General features: G+C 41.0%; 1 protein-coding gene across 7 annotated transcripts in view; it reads left to right on the forward strand.

The window, feature by feature from the left end:
* Window positions 1–18,109, forward strand: part of mcf2la (mcf.2 cell line derived transforming sequence-like a) — a 275,198-nt gene that overhangs the window by 246,884 nt on the left and 10,205 nt on the right. For all 7 annotated transcript variants that reach the window (XM_073046062.1, XM_073046063.1, XM_073046061.1 and 4 more), the window contains 3 exons: window positions 4,832–4,910; window positions 7,611–7,677; window positions 15,822–15,922. In XM_073046062.1, the coding sequence (XP_072902163.1) occupies window positions 4,832–4,910; window positions 7,611–7,677; window positions 15,822–15,922 (247 nt within the window). The remainder of the gene's footprint in view (window positions 1–4,831; window positions 4,911–7,610; window positions 7,678–15,821; window positions 15,923–18,109) is intronic.

The following is an 18,109-nucleotide window of genomic DNA, read 5'->3' on the forward strand; positions in this document are numbered from 1 at the left end:
CCCATAGTCCAAATCATTGACATGCATCATAAAAAGCAGCGGTCCCAACACCTACCCCTGTGGAACTCCACTGATAACCAGCAGCCAGCCAGAATAGGATCCCTTTATTCCCACTGTCTTCTGCCGATCAGCCAATGCTCCACCCATGCTAGCAGTTCCCCTGTAATTCCATGGGATCTTATCTTGCTAAGCAGCCTCATGTGCGGCACCTTGTCAAAGGCCTTCTGAAAAATCCATTTAACCACATCTACTTTGTCTACCCTGCTTGTAATTTCCTCAAAAAATTGCAGTAGATTAGCCAGGCAGGATTTTCCTTTCAGGAAACCATGCTGGCTTTGGCCTATCTTGTCATGTGCCTCCAGGTATTGCGCAATCTCATCCCTAACAATCGATTCCAACAACTTCCCAACCACTGATGTCAGGCTAACAGGTCTATAGTTTCCTTTCTGCTGCCTCCCACCCTTCTTAAATAGCAAAGTAACATTTGCAATTTCCCAGTCATCCGGTACAATGTCAGAATCTGTCAAACCTTAAAAGATCATTGTTGATGCCTCCGCAATCTCTCCAGCTACTTCCTTCAGAACCCGAGGGTGCATTCCATCAGGTCCAGGAGATTTACCCTTTGTCAGACCATTAAGCTTCCTGAGCACCTTCTCAGTCGTAATTTTCACTGCACAAACTTCTCTTCCCTGACACTCTTGAATGCCCGGTACGCTGCAGATGTCTTCCAATGTGAAAACTGATGCAAAACACACATTCAGTTCCTCTGCCATCTCTGCATCTCTCATTACAATATCTCCAGCATCATTTTCTACTGGTCCTATATCTACCCTGGACTCTTTCACCCTTTCTATACATAAGCTTTTAGTATCTTTGATTAATAGTAGTTACCAGCTTCCTTTCATAATTCATCTTTTCCTTCCGAATTACCTTCTTACTTTTCTTCTACAAGTTTTTAAAAGCTTCCCAATCCTCTATATTCCCACTAGCTTTGCCTTCCTTGTATGCTCTCTCTTTTGCTTTTACTTTGTCTCTGACTTCACTTGTCAGCTATGGTAGTGTCCTTCTTCCACTTGAAAATGTCTTTTTATTTGGAATATATCTGTCTTGCACTTCCCTCATTTTTGGCAGAAACTCCAGCCATTGCTGCTCTGCTGTCCTTCCTGCTAGTGTCCCTTTCCAGTCAAGTAGACTCCAGTAGAGGAAGTGCAGTGTAGATTCACAAGGTTAATTCCTGGGATGTCCGGACTGTCTTATGCAGAGAGGTTAGAGAGACTGGGCTTGTACACGCTGGAATTAAGGAGGTTGAGAGGGGATCTGATTGCAACATATAAGATTATTAAGGGATTGGACAAGATAGAAGCAGTAAATATGTTCCAGATGCTGGGAGAGTCCAGTACCAGAGGGCATGGTTTAAGAATAAGGGGTAGGTCATTTAGGACAGAGTTAAGGAAAAACTTCTTCTCCCAGAGAGTTGTGGGGGTCTGGAATGCACTGCCTCAGAAGGCAGTGGAGGCCAATTCTCTGGATGCTTTCAAGAAGGAGCTAGATAGGTATCTTATGGATAGGGGAATCAAGGGATATGGGGACAAGGCAGGAACCAGGTATTGATAGTAGATGATCAGCCATGATCTCAGAATGGCGGTGCAGGCTCGAAGGGCCGAATGGTCTACTTCTGCATCTATTGTCTATTGTCAACGTTGGCCAGTTCCCCTCTCATACTATTGCAATTTCCTTTATTCCACTGAAATACCGACACACTGGAATTTAGTTTTCTCCTTCTCAAGTTTCAAAATGAACTCAATCATATCCTGGTCACTGTTCCCTAAGAGTTCCTTGACCTTAAGCTCTCTTATCAACTCCGGATCATTGCACAACACCTAGTCCAGCACAGACAATCCCCTAGTGGGCTTAACAACAAGCTGTTCTAAAAAGCCATCCCTTAGACATTCTACAAATTCTCTCTCGAGGTCCAGTACTGGCCTGGTTTTCCCAATCCATTTTTATGTTAAAGTCCCCAACAATTATCATGACATTGTCTTTCTGACATGCCTTTTCTGTCTCCTGCTGTAATTCGTAATCCACATCCCGGCTGCTGCTTGGAGGCCTGTATACAACTGCCACTAGGGTTATTTTACCCTTACCATTTCTTACCTTGATCATAGAGACTCTACATTTTCCAATCCTATATCATCCTTTACTAATGATTTATTATTTCTTATTCACAGGGCTACACCACCCCCTCTGCCTACTAAACTATCTTTCTGATACACCGTATATCCTTGGACATTCAGCTCCCAACGGCAGCCGTCCCTTAGCCAAGTTTCAGAGACGGCCACAACATCATACTTGCTGATCTGTAGTTGAATTTCAAAATTGTCCATTTTATTTCTTATGCTGCATGCATTCAAATATAAAATTTTCAATCCAGTATTTTTTGCTTTCTGTTTGACTCATTCAATGTTCCTTATATGTTAACCCTTTCATTCCCAGAATCATATTTATAAACCTCCTCCGGACTTTCTCCAATGCCAGTACATCTTTTCTTAGATAAGGTGCCCAAAAATGCACAAAATACTCCATGTGGTCTGCCAATGCCTTATATAGATTCAGCATTACATCCTTGCTCTTATATTCTAGTCCTCATGAAATGAATGCTAACATCAGATTTGCCTTCCTTAACACTGAACCAACCTGCAAGTTAACCTTCAGGGAATCCTGCACAAGGACTCCCAAGTCCCTCCACACCTCAGATTTTCAAAAAATTTTCTTTTGGTTTATAAAATAGTTTATGCTTTTGTTCTTTCTACTAAATTGCATGACAATACATTTTCTAACATTGTATTCCATTTGCCTCTTTGCCCATTCTCCTAATCTGTCCTTCTGCAGACTCCCTGCTTCCACAATACTACCTGCCCCTCCACCTATCTTTGTATCATCTGGGAACTTGGCCACAAAACTATCAATTCGGTCATCCAATGCAGCAGTTCCAATAACAAGTCCAGCAAAATACCACTTGTCACCTGCACCCAACCAGAATAGGCCCCCTTTATTCTGACTATTTGCCTCCTGCCAACAAGCCAATCTTCTACCATTTTTACTATTATCTTTACTGTAATATCGAGGACTCTTGATATCAATATCTCGTTAAGCAGCCTCATATGCGGCACCTTGTCAAAGGCCTTCTGAAACTACAAGTACACAACATCAACTGACTCTCTCTTTGTTTGAAATGTTGACTGCTCCTTTCAACGGATGCTGCCCGACCTGCTGAGTTCATCCAGCTTTTTTGTATGGCTTGATTTGACCACAGCATCTGCAGTGCACTTTGTGTTTACTATCCTCCCTACTACTTTCCCAAAGAATTCCATTTGATTTCTTAGGCCAGTTTCCCATCTGACATCAGAAGCAGTCACTTCCCTTTTGGTAGGAAGTCACAATTATGACCAGGCAGTAGAAAGCTCCTAAGGATGGCAAAGAGCCAACCTAATGGTTTTAGCCAGTCCAGATAAAGGGTCTTGATCTGAAACTTTGACCACTCATTTCCTTCCATAGATGCTGCCTGACATGCTGAGTTCTCCAGCACCTTGTGTGCTAATGGATTTAGCCTCTTTAGTAAGTGCCGACTGGATTCTCTTTAAAGGGAAAGAGGAAGGTGGGAAATTACCATAGTTTGGTTCAGGTGCACTTGTACTTACAAAGTAGATGTTAACTTTGTAGGTAGGTGATGAGAGGGCGTACAGGAGTGAGCTATGCCAACTAGTGGAGTGGTGCCGCAGCAACAGTCTGGCAATCAACGTCAGTAAGACAAAAGAGCTGATGGTGGACTTCAGGAAGGATAAGATAAAGGAACACATACCAATCCTCATAGAGGGATCAGAAGTGGAGAGAGTGAGCAGTTTCAAATTCCTGGGTGTCAAGACAGCAGCTATACTTTATTAGGAGTTTGAAGAGATTTGGCATGTCAATAAATACACTCAAAAACTTCTATAGTCATCTCCATCTTGGGTACTAGCCTACAAAGTACCCAGGACATTTTCAAGGAACGGTGTTTTAGAAAGGTCGTTTCCATTACCAAGGACCTCCAGTACCCAGGGCATGCACTTTTCTCACTGTTACCATTAGGTAGGAGGTACAGAAGCCTGAAGACACACACTCAGTGATTCAGGAACAGCTTCTTCCCCTCTGCCATCCGATTCCTAAATGGACATTGAATCTTTGGACACTACCTCGAACGAGCTTCCAGTAGAAGTGGTAGAGGCAGGTTCGGTATTGTCATTTAAAGCAAAATTGGATAGATATATGGACAGGAAAGGAATGGAGGGTTCTAGGCTGAGTGCGGGTCAGTGGGATTAGGTGAGAGTAAGCATTTGGCATGGACTAGAAGGGCTGAGATGGCCTGTTTCTGTGCTGTAATTGTTATATGGTTTATATGGTTACCTCACTTTTTAAAAATATACAGTATTTCTGTTTTTGCACTTCTTTAAATCTATTCAATATATGTATACAGTAAATGATTTACTTATTTACTATTTAAAAAAATATTATTTATTATCTTTTTTCTCTGATAGATTATGTATTGCATTGAACTGCTGCTAAATTAACAAATTTCACGTCACATGCCAGTGATAATAAACCTGATTGAGGTAAAATTCAAATTACTAACTGTCACCTTAGCATCAGTGTTATTAATCACTTGGCACATTGAAAGAACTTAACTAATTACTGTGCATTTCAAAGTATAGTGCCATGGTCAACAAGAAGGCTGTGTTTGGTGGAATAGAGTACCCATCTGTTAGAAATAAGAATGTGCTTCTTCATCTCTCTTTAGGCATCAACCCAAGAAGCTAAAAACATATGGGTGAATGAAATAAGAAAAGTCCTAACAAGCCAGCTAGAAGCTCGTAGAGGTAAGGACCATGCATGGAAAACCATGAGCTAGTTAATGATATATATCATCCCATGCCAAAAGTTTGCGGGTTTATTCCTCTAAAAATAGAGCATTGAGAAAGCCTATTTGAATGCATCTGTTTTCTGACTTGAAAAATGAAGAACATTTGGAATCTCGATGATCCTGTACCAGTCTTCTCAGATGGGCAAGTACCTTTCCTGAGATTGACTACTGATCTTGAAGTGCTGCAGCTTTTCCTTACCTACAACACTGGATAGGAAATCAAATTGTCCCTTTGCAATGGTATGGGCATGGGTACAGTATCAGTAGCTGGAGTTAAAAGTCAACAGGACAGATCTCATTCATCTAGTTAGGACGATTGTGGAAGTTAAGGGGAACGACTGCAGGAAAAGCATGCAAGAAGAGTGTGACTTGACAGAACTTGTATTAAGTGGGCTCAGATGTTCCACAATTTTCTGTTGATTGGTTAAATTATTTGTCATTTTATTGACCACTCTTTTCTTTTACAAGAAATTCTTACAGAGGCATACGGTGTGTTGGCCTTTGTTAGTAGGGAGATTGAACTCAAGAGCTGTGAGGCAATGTTGCAGCCCCATAAAACTCTGGTTCGTCCATGCTTGGAATATTGTGATCAGTTCTGGTCACCTCATTATAGGAGGACATGGAAACTTTAGAGAGGGTGCAGAGGAGATTTACGAAGAAGCTGCCTGGATTAGAGGACACATTTTCCGATGAAAGTTAGAGTGAGCTGGAGCTTTTTTTCTTTGAAGCAAAGGAGGATTAAAGGTGACTTGATAGAGGTATACAAGATGATAATGGGTATAGATAGAGAGGACAACCAATGTTTTTTTTATTGTTTTGACTGGAGGCCTGTGACTAGTGATGTACTACAGGGACTGGTGCTGAGTCTGGTGTTTTCATCCATATCAATGACTTGGATTATAATGTGGTTAACCAGATCAGCAAATTTGTGGATGACATCAAGATTGGGGTTATTGCAGACAGCGAGGAGACCATCAGAGCTTGCAGTGGGATCTGGACCATCTGGAAAAATGGGCTGAAAAATGGCAGGTGGAATTGAATGCAGGCAAATATGAGGTGTTGCACTTTGGGAGGGCAAACCATGGTTGGACTTACACATTGAATGGTAGGGCACGGAGGAGTGTGGTAGAACAGAGGGAATTGGGAATACAGGTCTGTAATTCATTGGAAGTGACATCACAGATAGTAGGGTTATTAAAAAGAGCTTCTGGAACATTGACCTTCATAATTCAGAGTATTGAGTACAGGAAATGGGATGTTATGTTGAAGTTAATAAAGATATAAATCAGATTGAAAGAGTACAGAGAAAATTGACAAGGATTTGCCAGAACTTGGAGCTGAGTTCTAGGGAAAGGTTGAATCAGTTAGGACTTTTTTTCCCCCTGGAGTGTAGGAGAATGGGTGGAGATCTGGTAGAGGTATACAAAGTTATAAGCAGTATAGGTAGGGTAAATGCAAACAGGCTCTTTACACTAAAGGTTGGGTGAGAGTACAACCAGAGGTCATAGGTTAAGTGTGAAAGGTGAAATATTTAAGAGGAGTCTGAGAGAAAACTTCTTGAGGGTGGAGTGAGTGAGGAACGAGCTGCCAGCGGAGGTGGTAGATGTGGGTTCAATAGCAACACTTCAGAGAAATTTGGATACTATGTGGATGGAAGGGGCATGGAGAGCTATGGTGCAGGTGTGGATCAATGGGACTAGGCAGAATAACAGTTCAGTACTGACAAGAAGGGATGAAGGGCCTGTAGTACTCTCATTCTATGACTCTCTAATCTACCCCAAGACGCTGATAGTTGGCCTACCCGACTTCTATGTTACTTCTTCCCCAGCCTGTGATTTAATTCCTCTATCCATTTACTCATATGAGTTAATGCTAGTTGCTATTTTTTTTACACTTTGTCTTTTTTTTAAACTATTCCCAATCCATGGGGGAATACAGAGTTTGATCCAAAAGAAATGGTGTCCCCTGTGAGTGAGTTTTGCCCCACATCTTCCACCTGGCAGTGTAGCCTGTGCTACAGCATTGAAGCTACACCATAGTCTCATCAGTTGTGGAGAATGTGGAGATGATAGCTTGCATCTCCAGTTATTTGGGTATAGTGGGGATCTAATGTGCAGTATTGTGTAGTGTTTGTTTTCTCTGTGACTCCATGGATTTCCAGGTGCTCTGGGCTCTTTCCTCTCACCAGAGATGTGCTGGTAGGTTAACTAAAAGAGTACACAATGGACAACTAAATTCCTAGAGTTCTTTGACCCAACGTCTGTGTCCACCAAGCTAGTCCCATTTGTCTGAGTTTGGCCCATATCCCTCTAAACCAGTCCTTTCCCTGAACCAGGTGACTGGCAAGAGAATTGGGGAAGTGTAGATGAGTAGTGAGAGGGAAAAGATTACAGAGTATTAAGAAGGGATGCTGGTAGGGAGCTAGCATAGACTCAATGGGCCAAATGTAGTAAGCTCTGTCAATCACCTAAACTTCAGGTGAGAAGGGGAAAGGCCGTCTTCATTCAGAGTGCAATTGTCTCACTCAGTTTCATGTGATTTATTTCACTGCTGACCAACTTAACTGGTGTTTTCACGCTTTTGTTTCAATACATCTTAGAAGTTGTGTTACTAAATATGTTTATCATAAATTAAACAATCTAATTTCCTTTTTCAGTTTCTACCCAACACTTAAAGTTAGAGCATTTTTCTGTGGCTCCTTTAACCCTACCCATTAACAACAGGTAAGTAAGTAATCTGTTGTATACAAGGCTCACTGTTATCTTGGTTAGTTACTATTTACCAAGCATGGCAGGCAAAGCACTGTTCACTTTCCTCATGATGTTTGGATGCATTAGATATGATTCAGTTGAATCACCCCCTTTCTCTTAAAATAGTAAGATTTAATGTTGAAGTTTGAATGCATTGATTAGTTTGGAATAGGAAATAACTGGAGTGGGACAGATGTCTCCTCAAGCCTGCTGTACCAATACTCAAATCTATTTTCCTTGTTAGAACTCCAAACTATAGAAATCCCCATCTTGAATATACTTCACAGTAAGTACAATAACCTCAATGAGACATCCTAAAGATTCACACCCTTTTGAATAAAGTATTTTTACGTATCTCAGTCCCAAATGGTTCACCTTGTATCATGAGACAATACTGTGTAGCTTAGATGTCTTTAATCAGGATAATTACAGAACCTTGCTAAGCCTCTCAGAATCTTTTTGTATTTTGGAAATATCATTTGATATCTTCTAAACTCCAAATTACATTTGCCAATTGAGTTTAGGCAAAGATGAAGGTAGGTAATGATTAAATAGGTAAAAATTAAAGTCACCAACAACCCTTGCATCAGCTTTCTTCCAACCTCTTATTTCTTGATTCATAATAATTGTTAGGGGGTTTACAAATTACCTCCACAGCAACTTGTTTCATCTTTGTCACTTTTTATCTCGCGGGCAGCACAGTGGCCACTGCATCAGAGCTTCAGCTATGTAGGTTCAGTCCTGAGCTCCAGTCCAGTCTCTGTGGAGTTTGCATGTTCTCTCTGCAACTGCACGAGTGGTTCCAGCTACTCTTGCTTCTCCTACATCCCATAGGTTTGCTGATTAATTGGCTAATCTAAGTTGCCCTTTGTGTCTAGGTGGGTGATAGGAGACTCGGGATGCTGGGGAGAGTTTAGGTTATAAAGAAAGAAGTGGGGGAAATGGGATTGCTCGGAGGACTAGCGTTAACTTGGTGGGCTGAATGGCCTCCTTCCATGCTGGGAGAAATGAAACCCTGTGCACAAAGATGGAAATTATCTTTTGTCAGATAAGCAAATAGTTGAAGCTCCTTTATCATTACATCCTGGATTTATCTAGATTAGACAATAGTTTAAGGGCAGTGGTCAGTGACCTCCAATTCCTGATTACTGCCTGGCTGCGCTGTAATCTACTCTATGCTGAGGGGTGTGACTACTGCCTACCTGATGCTTCAGTAAGTGAGCAAGGCCTTCACCACTTTGGGTTTCCTGTGTGACTTACTGTATCAGCGTTCTCAGACAAAATTGGAAAGAACTGTCTGCCCCTCTCCACACTGCCAGCACAGCACCACTTTAACACGTGCTTTCCAGCGCTGAAGGATTTCTACCCTGTTTGTTTTTTAACACCAAAACATGAAACGAGTTCAAAGGAAAACAAAAGAGCTGAGAGATGAGATTCTTATTTTGTGTTTATTTTAAGCAAGGTGCGCATGTATTACGCAGTAGTGTCATGAAGTATGCAATTCACATAAAACCCAGAATGAATTATTTAAATGAAGAATGCATGAACAAATATATGTATAATATTACTGAAATATTAAAACATAATACCCCTCCCTGCTTAGCTATAAACTCCAACCCAATATAGAATGTATCTCAACTATATACACAGTATATTATGTAATACAATTATTATATACAGACATCCACAGCATAGTAATTTTTAAAAATTGTTCCATTAAAGCCTAAAGATTTAATTGCTCTGGAGGCTTTCTTACTCGTATGATAACATCTTTCCTGACAAGGGGGATCACCCTGCTTGGCAGGTGAGATTGTGGGTGTGAAACAATCACAGGTTCTGGAGCTTCCTCCTTGTTAATTGTAGGAGTTGACTCTGAGACTGCAGAAAGTCTGCAGTCAGCAGTAGCCACCTTTTGTCTTTTTGTCAGCTTTTCTCTCTGAATCTGTTTTGCTCCTTGCTTCTCTCCTGGTTTTGGCTTCTTTCTCCTACATTCCTACTCTTTTTTCTAGAATGGATATCTTGGTCTTTGGAGGGTCCATTTAGTTACTAGAGTATTCTCTTATTAATCCTACTATCACTCCCTTACAGTCTGATCTCTCCTCTTGGTTTCCTCATCCACACATCATCTGACAAATCCTCTGTTTCGTATCTCCATTGACTCCTTTCTTTTTGGCCATCCATTCATCCAGCTGGACTTTTTGTCTCCCACTTGAAGTTCTTGCACACAGAGTAGATTCTGGTTCCTTATACTCACAAAAACTGAATGCTTGCAACTTCCCTGAAGCTCCCTGAACTCTTCTAGCTTAAAAGCAAGACACATTTCACAAGTAACTGCCTGATTAACATATCAAAAGCTTTCTCAGATATGTCTTCTACAAAAATTGCTGTAGTCAGACCGCTGTTATTGTCACTTACACATGATCCCTCTGAGCAACATGGTCTTTCCTTGGTCCAATATGCTTTCCAAGCAGAGGCACAGAAGTTGGCACCAACACTTATTTGCCCTTTATTGGGCAACAGTTCATGGAGCATGGAGGCAGTTGAGGCATCATACAGTACCTTTCTTAATTCATTTTCAGTTGACTCTATTGTAGGGGATGTGGCATAAAAATAGAGGATGGTTCTCCAGTCAAGTTGTAGCTGTCTCAGCCACTCACATTCCCAGAATGCCAGTCCTGCTGTTTTTACCACATACAAGCCAAATGTAGCTTGTTGGTTGTTGTATTTCACTGTCACAAGCATCATTCCCGCAGGAGATCTTTTCTCCTGTATATATTCTGTTGGATTCAATTCAGTACCTTTGGAATGCCATTCAAACTTAAATTTTGTGGAATGATTGAAACAGCCAATTCTAATTTAATTTATTTCACTTCAGGAGTAAGCCATATTTCTTGTCTTTGTTAGTTTTCACTGTGTAAATTTTAAGACTATACAGTCCTATGTCATTCTCGGACATTTCATCAACAGCACAAGTTTAGTGCTCTTTTTGAAACTGAAACTAGACTTTTTATCTTTTTCTCTTCCCTGTATAGTCCATTTATTTTTGTCTGCCCAACGTGCTCTTTGTATTCATCCAACTTTGTTGCATTTTCTGCAAGCTTCACCTTTAAATCTTCATTAGTCTGGTGTATGTGTGACCCTGCCACAATGGTAATGCAATTTATCAGGCCAGACTGGTTTCTATTTAGAGATTGCAAATTTGTTCATCCTTACTTTCATTCCTGACTGCAATTCAATTGCATTTCTGTCCGCTATTTCCATTGATTCACCTATTTCGACTGCTCTTTTAAATGTAAGTTTTGCTTCAGTTAGGAGCTGTTTTTGACTGCATTTTTGTAAGATTCCACAAAATAAGCAATCAATGCAACATTAGGCCAATTACCAATCTAACAATGCTCAGATAATCTCTTCAATTCAGCCACATACACTGAAATGGTCTCTCCTTCCTTTTGATTCTGCTTATGAAACATGCAGCACTCTATCAACATTTGATTCTAAATGTTTCTGTATTACTTTCACATTATCAGCCTCTCTCTCTAGTCCTATCTTACATAATCATTTTTTTTAACCTTCTATGCAAGACTTAACATTTCATGATTGGTATAGAATGGGCATTAGGCACTTTGAAGATCTTTACACAGATAATCGTTTTGCAACTTTTCAACAACTCTCTGCAAAATTTAATCTACCTAATACTCATTTCTTTAGATACCTTCAAATTAGACATTTCATTAACCCTTTATTGTCTAATTTTCCTGAGACATGTCGAAAACTAAATTGTCACGGTTTTATCCTGACATTAGTCCTGTTTGTGATAAGTGTAAAGGTGGCGAAGCTTCTCTTATCCATATGTACTGGACTTGTACTAGTCTAGAGAAATTTTGCAGAGAAATTTTTTTAATCTTTATCCCATATTCTTAATTGTCACTTAGAACCTAATCCTCTGATTGCTCTTTTTGGTATCTTGGGTGAGGCAGATATGCATTTGAGTCTGACTAAATGTCAAAAATCTTTTGCCTCTCTTTTGGCTAGACACTTGGTTCTCCTTAGGTGGAGAGATGTTGATGCTCAATGATATTATGTCCCGTTTAGACCTTGAAAAAAATTCATTACTCACTTCTCAATTTCAAAAGGTGTGGGGACATTTTCTTGAATATTTTCATAACTCTTTAGATTAAGCTTATTCTTTTTAATCCCTTGCTTTCAGCTTTTTTTCCCTAAGTTTTATGGTTTCTTTTTGATGGAAATTACATTAGAGTTTTGGTAGTAGGCATTATTATTGTTTTATTTATATTTACAGTTTTAGGGGGTTGAATGCTCTGATTTTTTTTAACATATTGTAACGGTTGGCCTGGAGTTTTTCCAGTGGGAGGGAGGGGAGGATAAGGGTGCTGTTTCCTTATTATGAATTATACAATTGATATGTTTATTTTGCACTGTATTAATCTTCACTTGGCTGTTTTTTAGTTTGTGGTTGGTTTGTAGAAATGCATAAAATGCTAATAAAAAAACAATATCAGCAAAGCTCATTGTTGTTTGGTTGGATTAATTAAACTTCAAAGCAACCTATATGCCTTTAAATTGAATACACTCAGCAAAATTGGCATTTGCTTCTCATCAGTTATTCCATTTTCTTTAATACTGCTCAGTCCATTCAGTGTACAAAAGACCATTATCTGTCACGTAATCAAACATATCAATTCTTCTGATGCAGCCAGCCATTTCTGCACCTTTTGTTATGATTATTATCACCTGGTACTCACTGTTTATGAACCCATGAATTCTTCCATTTTCAGCCTTTTTTGTAAACCCAATCTTGTGTTCCCTTTCAAAGAACATGTGCTGCACCACCTTTTTTAAACTGAGCATCATGCTGCGCTTCCACAAGTAGGTAGTCATTGCAAGGCCTGACTGTTAAATGTTGTAAACAAACCTGCATCCACCAATTTCACAGGCATCTTATTGTACACTCACATCACCCTCTAAGTGAAGAAATTCCCCCTGACTACAGAAGCTTTGTGACTGGTTATCAAATCTAACCATTACTATCCTTTGGCCTTAGTAGTCACATGCCTACAGATACTGATTTCAACAGTAAACCCACCTATCTTCCTCAAGCACACCTCTTTATATAACCACTTGAGTGAGCAGGGCATGGGCAGGACTTAATGCTCGATCCTGATTGGCTGGATCTGAATTGCCTATTCCTGATTGGTTAGTTTGAATTGGCCTTGTTCTGATTGGTCAATTTTTATTTTAGGCTGCGCCTCCCCCCCTTTAGGACTGTGTGGTCCCATTAAGAGTCCCAGACTCTTAGAACCTACATTTATGTCTCCTATATGCTGGATTCAGATCCAGCTAATCAGGATTGAGCATTAAGTCCTGACCATGCCCTGCTCACTTGAGAGGGTATATCAGGAGGCGTCTCTAGGAGGACTTGTCATTTAACTAACTTGTGCCTGAGGAAGCAAACACGAGGAAATCTGCAGATGCTGGAAATTCAAGCAACACACACAAAATGCTGGTGGAACACAGCAGGCCAGGCAGCATCTATAGGACGAAGCACCGTCGATGTTTCGGGCAGTGACCCTTCATCAGGACGAGGGGTCTCGGCCCGAAACATCGATGGTGCTTCTTCCTATAGATGCTGCCTGGCCTGCTGCGTTCCACCAGCATTTTGTGTGTTGTGCCTGAGGAAGATACATAGCTGGGTTTACTGTTGAAGAGTTGCAATCAGTATCTGTAAGTGTGTGACTGTTAAGGCCAAAGGATATTATGGTTAGGTTTAAGTTGCCCTCGGGCTCCCCTTAATTATTTCCCTAATCACCTTTAACTTATGACCTCTAGTTCTAGTCTCTCCCAACCTCAGTAGAAAAAGCTTGCTTGCATTTCCAAGATATCTAGCCTATTCAATCTTTCCCTATAACTCAGGTTCTCAAGTCCCAGCAATATCATTGTAATTTTTCTCTGTACTCTTGCGATCTTATTGATGTCTTTCCTGTTGATACTGTAGGTGACTAGAATTGTATATTTCACCTTATCAATGACTTATAGAGCCTCAATATAACATCCCAGTTCCTGTATTCATTATTCTGATCTATGAAGGCCAAAATGCCAAAAGCTCTCGTTCTACCTCCGTCTATCTGTGACATGCCGTTCAGGGAATTGTGGATCTGTATTCCCAGATCCCTCAGTTTCACTGCCCTCCTCATTGCCCTGCTATTAACTGTGTATGTCCTATCCTTGTCTGTCCTTCCAAAGTGTAACACCTCACACTTGATTGCATTAAATTCCATCTGCTATTTTTCAGCCCATTTTTACAGCTGGTCCAGATCCCAGTGCAAGCTTTGATAACCTTCCTTGCTGTCCACTACATTCCCAATCATCTGCAATGGACTCAGCAATGATCCATGCGGCACTCCACTAGTCACAGGCCTCCAGCTGGAGAGGCAACCATCTACTACCACTCTCTGGCTTCTTCCGCTAAGCCAATGTTGATTCTAATCTACTACCTCATCCTGAATGCCGACTGACTAAACCCTCCTGACCAGCCTCCCATGTGGGACTTTGTCAAAGGCCTTGCTAAAGTCCATGTAGACAATGTCCACTGCCTTTCCTGGTAACCTCTTCAAAAAAACTCTAAGATTGGCGAGATTCAATCTATCATGATCAAAGCCACGTTGACTATCCCTAATCAAGCCTCGTTTGTCCAAATACAGTACTTGTATATCCTGTCCTTTCAATAATTTACTCCTTCTGACGTCTGACTCACCTGCCTAAAATTTCCCAATTTACTCTTAGTGCCTTTCTTGAACAGTGAACACCATTAACTGTCCTCTGGTCCTCCAGCACCTCATCCATAGACAAAGGTGTCTCTCTACTAGCCTCCCACAAGGTTGAAAGGGTTACCTTGTCAGGACCTGTGAACTAACTGCACATTACTTACTCCTCTCCCCCCCCCCCCCCCATAATGTGAATATGGTTAGTGAGTTAGTGTTCATAGTTTCATGAACCATTCTGAGATGTGATAGCAGAGTGTAAGAACTGCCTATGAATCTCTGAGTCTACGTCTTCTCCCCAATGGTCATATGAGAATAGGTGTGTCTGGGATGGTGAGGGTCCTTAGTGGCGGATGCTGCCTTCTTGAGGTAGCACCTCTTGAATTTATCCTTAATGGTGGGGATATTCGTGCCCATTGGACTTGGCTGAGTCGACAATCCTTTGCAGCATCTTATGATCCTCCATAGCAGACTTTGAAACAACCAGTCAGAATGTTCCCTGCTTACATATGGTACCCACTATAGAAATTCACAAGGTGCTGCCATCTTGATTGCATCACTGTGTTGGTTGCAGGGTAGATCCTCTGAGATGTTAACACCCAGGAACACATCATTTTTGTTTTTATTTGATGGGGTGGCTTTAAGCAGTTGATTCAGTATTATTCACTGTTATATTTCACATTTATTGTCATAGGTTTATATATCCAGGGTGTAAATGCAATGAAAATTAACCTTTTGCAGCAGCACAGTACATAACAAACATCAATTTAAATTAACGTTAATTTATACATGCATAACAACATAAACAAAAATAAGTATGAATGCAAGTTGAGGGAAATTTTGGGTTTTATAGGAGGGTTCACGAAACTGATGAGAGTGGGGAAGAAGCTGCTGTTGAACCTTGAGATGTGAATCTTTAGGCTCCTGCAGCCTCTGCTTGATATCAGCACTGAGAAGAGGCTTCATGTATACTTCATCAGTTAAACTTGTGATTATATTTGTTCTGTCCATTTATTTTACCTGTGTTACTGTCTTCCTGCACTTTGAATTGTTTAACTGTCCTGTTCTCATTTTATCATTCTAGAGCTTTAGTCCATTCGTCTCTCTATCTAACTCTATTCCATTCTGCCCCTTGTAACAACAAGGCCAAACTTCTGATTTCATCATTTCATCTATTGGGGACATAAAATGCAGCTTAACCAATAGGCTATAGAAATTTCTAAAGCAGTTAATGATTTAACAATATAACCAGTGTTCTTGTAAAAACAATCAGTATTTTAATCTGTTTTCATTTGTTTTAATGTGATTGTTATGCACTCTATTTTGCACTATTCCCAGTGCCTTGTGGAGCCCACAGAAAGTGAGAAGAGCTGAAATTATGAGCCCTGATAATCGCATCACTTCAGTTACCACACCAAAGAAACAGGAAAAAGGGAAAGGTATGGTGTGCTCTCAGATAGAAGATTGTTCATTCGTTATGTGCCATGTAGTAAAATGTGGGTGATCTTGGTCTTTTCTGGCCTAGACAGATTTTTCTACAGAAGTAGTTTGCCATTGCCACCTTATGGGCAGTGTCTTTACGAGACATGTGACCTCAGCCATTATCAATACTCTTCAGAGATTGTCTGCCTGGGTCAGTGGTTGCATAACTAGGATGTGATATGCACCAGCTGCTCCCATGGCTTCATGTGACCTTGATCACAGGGATAGGGGTGTGGGAGGGCTAAGCAGATGCTATGCCTTGTCCAAGCAGGCTAGTGGAGAGATGGAGCATCTTGCACCTCCTTTGGCAGAGACGTATCTCCACCTTGCCACCCTGGTGAAAGATATAGGGTGGTTTGATAAGTGATCTGAGTGAAGGATACAGTGTGATATATAATAACTGGGAGGAATGATTCATATCAGTAAGACTGTAGAATAAAATGGATTGCACAAGGAGGAATACCACACAGAAACAGGGCCTTTGGCCCAACTAGACTACCCATATCCCTCTAAACCTTCCCTATTCATGTTCCCTTCCAAGTCCCTTTCAAATGTTGTTATTGTACTTACCACAATCTCTTTCTGAGGCAGCTCGTTCAATATGCCCACCAACCTCTGTGTGACGAAGTTATGACTCAGGTTCTTTTTAAATCTCTCCTCTTCCATCTTAAATCTAAGTCTGAAAGTTTTTGATTCCCTTTCCCTGGAAAAGTACTGAGTACATTCACCCTATCTATGCCGCTCACGATTTTATACAACTCAGTCTTCTACAATTTAAAGAATAAACTTCTAGCCTGCCCAACCTCTCCCTATAACTTGGGCCCACAACACCAGGCGACATTCACATAAACCTGATGAAGAAAGCAAAAGAGCAAGTTTGGGAGGCTTTGATATCAAAATTCAATCCTCCTGACCTCGGTCAGTGACAAAGGATTGGTGGACTGGCTGCACTGTCCTATTAGCGGCTTCACATCTTCAGTCAGGGGTTGAATCTGGCCTTGGGTGCTGTCTGTGCAGAGTTATCCCAGTGACCATGTGGCTCTGGTGTCCTCTCATATTCCAGTGACGTGCTGGTTGTAGGTCAATTACCTGCAGGGTAGATGGATAGGGTGGAGGGTAGCTGACTGAGATACTGGGAAAAAAATATTGTGTACATGAACAATTGATAGCCATCATGGATAAAGCTAAATGAAGACCCTTGTTTTCATGACTTGTGATTGAAGACTCCATAGATCCTATTGGAAGGTTCCATTAAGGTCAAAGTCAAGTTTATTGCCATAAGCACAAGCACGTGTGTGTACTGGAGCAATGAAAAACTTGCAACAGCATCACAGGCATACAGTATATAAGCAGCATTCACAAAATAGTAGTAGGCAGCCGTCGATCTCAGGGGATCATGGGGTTGCACCTCTGGTAGACTGTGTCCTCTCCAGAGCTCAAGCCTGGGTGGGTAGATTTGAAGAACCGGCTGTTGCCCATGCAGTGGGCTCCCCCTCTCCAAGTCACTGATTTAGTCCAAGGGAACGGCAAGCACCGATATGGCTTGGCACCAGTGTCGTCGCAGAGGTTGCCAGAGTGAACTTATAAACAACATCAAAATGCCTTAGTCAAGTCAAGTCAAGTCAAGTAAAGTCACTTTTTATTGTAATTTCAACCATAAATGCTGGTACAGTACACAGTAAAAACGAGACAACGTTTTTCAGGACCATGGTGCTACATGAAACAGTACAAAAACTACACTGAACTACGTAAAAAAAAACACAAAAAGTACACTAGACTACAGAACTACGCAGGACTGCATAAAGTGCACAAAACAGTGCAGGCATTACAATAAATAATAAACAATAGGCACAGAAGAGGGCAGTAATTTGGTGTCAGTCCAGGCTCTAGGTATTGAGGAGTCTGATAACTTGGGGGAAGAAACTATTACAAAGTCTGGTCGTGAGTGCCTTTCCCCAATGGCAGGAGGGAGAAGAGTTTGTATGAGGGGTGTGTGGAGTCCTTCATAATGCTGTTTGCTTTGCGGGTGCAATGTGTGGTGTAAATATCTGTAATGGCAGGAAGAGAGACCCCGATGATCTTCTCAGCTGACCTCATTATCCACTGCAGGGTCTTGCAATCCGAGATGGTACAATTTCCGAACC

The sequence above is a fragment of the Hemitrygon akajei genome, chromosome 5 (genome assembly GCF_048418815.1).
Source record: "Hemitrygon akajei chromosome 5, sHemAka1.3, whole genome shotgun sequence".
Lineage (NCBI taxonomy): Eukaryota > Metazoa > Chordata > Chondrichthyes > Myliobatiformes > Dasyatidae > Hemitrygon > Hemitrygon akajei.